Below are 3,440 nucleotides of genomic sequence, written 5' to 3'. Positions count from 1 at the left end.
AAAAAAAAAAAAAAAAGAAGTGGTGGAAGGACCAGGTTCCAATTTTGGTCTTGTCTCCCTTCTAGATCTGGATGTATCAGCCAAGAGACCAGCATTAAGAGCCAAAGTACTCAGAGCATCTGACCTTGGAGAAGAAATGCCACAAGGACCCCAGAGAAGAGAATGAGGAAAAGCAGCTGCAGCACCAAGGGGACCAGGTCATGTCTCACACACCCTGTGGAAGAGAAGGATGGGGTTTCAGCACACATGTGGCCTGCGTCACCTGGTCCCGGAGTCACACAGGCCACCAGCTAATGCCTGCTCAGACACATGACTTTAGTACTCAAGCTTCTAGGTTTCCATAGCCACAAGTCTAGGTCTTAATATCCCATGACCCATGGGTATAGAATTCCATCTTCCACTTCACAGGAACAAATATCTAGGAAGCATCCACTCCTCCTCAGCTTCTCTCTCTGTGCAGTGACTATTAAAACTGTTTGATCCAGAAGCTATTTGGAACCCAGAGCTTGACACTAGTCACCAGCTTCTTATCTGTTCAAATCAGAGGAGAAAAAAATAAGAACCTGGCCAGACTGCTAGTAATAGCCCACTAGAAACTGATGGTGAGATCAATTGCTGAAGAGATCACACAGTTTAACCACAGGACACAGAAAATTCAAATTGACAGTGCTTTGGAAACCCCCTCCCTGCTTACAAGTTTTCACAGTCCTGGAAGGCACTGTGCAGACTTCTGGGGGTAGAAAAGACACCAACAGTCTCACCCAGCTATGAACACTGAGAACTACAGTGATGACCAATGTGGAAAGATATGGCCACTGATGCAATTCAAGGAACCAACCACTTTTTGGTTAAATTTAAAGCCTGTACCACAAAATGGAGCTCATGCCCACAATGGAAATCTAGCCAAGAATGTATATACCTCAGTAGTCTGAGGCCCTAGCGGTTACCTAATAATTGTTTGTCCATGTGGACATGGTATGAAACTACTTTCTAAATGCTCTATATTTGGTGGATTAGTATATCTCTCAGTCCTCATCAGAGACATTTCTTTGGGTGGTGGATGGTGGTTAATACAGGGACTCATGACCAGTTAAAAGTGCAGAAAATAAGTGTCTGTGGAGTGCTCAGCTATAAATGGGGCATCCATGTCACAATCCTCCCCACAAAGGAGAGAGAGTGGGAGGACCGAGTGAAATAACATCTTCTAGACATGACAGGACCCCTGGACTCATGAATTCCCAGAAGCCACGGCTTCCTTCACATCTGTCCTCATATTGTAGAACACAGTCCTCTGAGCAAAACAGCTACCATGCTAGTCCCAGCACTCAGGAGGCAGAGGTAAGTAGATCTCCATGAGTTCAAGGCCAACCTGGTCTGCATAGTAAGTTCCAGAATTACCAGGGCAACATGGAGAGACCTTGCTAAAAAACAAATCAAATAAAACACACACACACAAAAAAACTGTCACCATCTCCATCAGATCAGTTGTACCTACTTAGAAGATTCTATCAAGAAGGGACTTTCTGACCATTGACATTCTCTCATCAGAGATAAGAAAGGTCATTGGACCCTCACCCAAGATTTCATCAGGTCCTTCCAGCCAATCATGGAATTCTAGCCCAATTGCAAATAGCCTTTGGGGGTCTCAGTGATGTTAACTGAGTAAGGCTACATCCATGGTACTATGAAAAAGCTGCCAACCAGGCTGCTGAAGACTTTCAGTGTATCTTGCTCAGGTCACCCATGTTTCTGTAAGTAATCACTCACCCATGCTCTTTAAGTAAGCCCAATAAACCCATTAGATCCAAAGTGTAAATTTTTGTGGAACTGTTCTTTGGGTTTTGGTTGTGACCTTATGAGGAAGGAGTTTATGTCTCTCTTGGGAAGGAATTCTCACAACACCCTAGGATCTATCTCCTTCTTATCTGGACACATAAATGTGCTATCTGTCTGTCTGTCTGTCTATGTAATCTATCATCTGTCTGTATATTATCTATATGTCTGAAAATACAAATGATAGTATGAGTGGAAATCATATATAAAATAAAGGAAGAGAGCCGGGTGATGTGGCATATGCCTAGTATCCCAGCTTCTAGGACGTAGAGGCAGTTGGATCTCTGAGTTCAAGGCTCTTCTGGTCTCCAGAGCAAGTTTCGGGACAATCAGAGATACACAGAGAAATCCTAGGAGAAGAGGATGATAAGAAGGATGATGGGAACAGCAGCAGCAACAACAACAAACTGCAAGAAAGGAAGCTATCATGAAACATTCTTCTACTTGGAATACATATGTGTATATACATAAAACAGAAATGAAGCTATGGTGGGGTATACACCCTGAAATATGTAGGGAAACAGAGAAACAAGAGGGTGAGTATTAGAAAATCCAATACTAAACAAAGAAGCTCACAATATATCATACCTTTTCTAAAGCAACTTATAAAAAATAAAAAGAACTCCAGAGTTAAAACACTCCCTTGACAGGGAACATATAAAAAGCTCCACTTCCACCAGCTGCTTCCCACTTCCAGAAGAATACAAGGATCTTAGCCCCATCTATTCCAAAATGAGGAAAGTAAGGACTTTCTAACTCTGAAGAAATCCAGAAGATTGTATGGATACCTGTAAACAACATGTGTTACCTCGTGTCTCTACTTCACAGTTGAAACAAGTAAAGCACATTGGAGGCCAGAGACGCAAGCCACTACACCACAGAGGTATCGGTAGTGTTGGAGGCCAGGGACACAAGTGACCACACCACGGAGGCATCTGTATTAAAGGCCAGGGACACAGTGTCTAACAGAACAGAGACATCTGCAGGCACTTGGGAAGTTGGGTTTTGGTCACTCACCGCTTTCGGCTTTTACCTCTGTTATTTCATTATAGTTCAGCTACTCACCCGTGGAACAGGACATATCCACAACTGTGACAAGAAACAAAGAAGTTAATGTTCATCTCTGGTGAACTAGTAATGAAAATATGATACATACACAGTGGAATTTTATTCAGTTGTAAAGAAAGGTGAAGTTTGTAATAAATGAATGAATCTCAAAAATATAATATTTAGTGATTACCAGACCCAGAAAGACAAAACCTGCATATGTGGATCCTCGCTTGTAATAAGATGGCAATGATAGGAAAGAAGAAAGAAGATAGAAAGGGAAGGTTGCAAGAGGGAGTGTGGGGCAGAGAGAATGGAGCCAGGGAGAGTGGGGCCAGGGAGAGCAGGGTCAGGGAGAGCAGAGTCAGGGAGAGCAGAGTCAGGAAGAATGGGGCCAGGGAGAGCAGAGTCAGGGAGAGCAGGGCCAGGGAGAGCAGAGTCAGGAAGAATGGGGCCAGGGAGAGTGGGCCAGGGAGAGCAGAGTCAGGGAGAGCAGAGTCAGGGAGAGCAGGGCCAGGGAGAGTGGGTCAGGGAGAGCAGGGCCAGGGAGAGCAGGGCCA

General features: G+C 44.1%; 1 protein-coding gene across 1 annotated transcript in view; it reads right to left on the bottom strand.

Moving 5' to 3' along the window:
- LOC101992457 (CD209 antigen-like protein E) overlaps nucleotides 1-3,440 on the bottom strand; it is a 12,261-nt gene that overhangs the window by 3,089 nt on the left and 5,732 nt on the right. The window contains exon 3 of the mRNA XM_013353701.2: nucleotides 125-214. Coding sequence (XP_013209155.2) covers nucleotides 125-214 — 90 coding nt within the window. The remainder of the gene's footprint in view (nucleotides 1-124; nucleotides 215-3,440) is intronic.

Source organism: Microtus ochrogaster, unplaced genomic scaffold, assembly GCF_000317375.1.
Source record: "Microtus ochrogaster isolate Prairie Vole_2 unplaced genomic scaffold, MicOch1.0 UNK15, whole genome shotgun sequence".
NCBI classification, from domain to species: domain Eukaryota; kingdom Metazoa; phylum Chordata; class Mammalia; order Rodentia; family Cricetidae; genus Microtus; species Microtus ochrogaster.
This window is presented reverse-complemented; position numbering and strand designations above follow the sequence as displayed.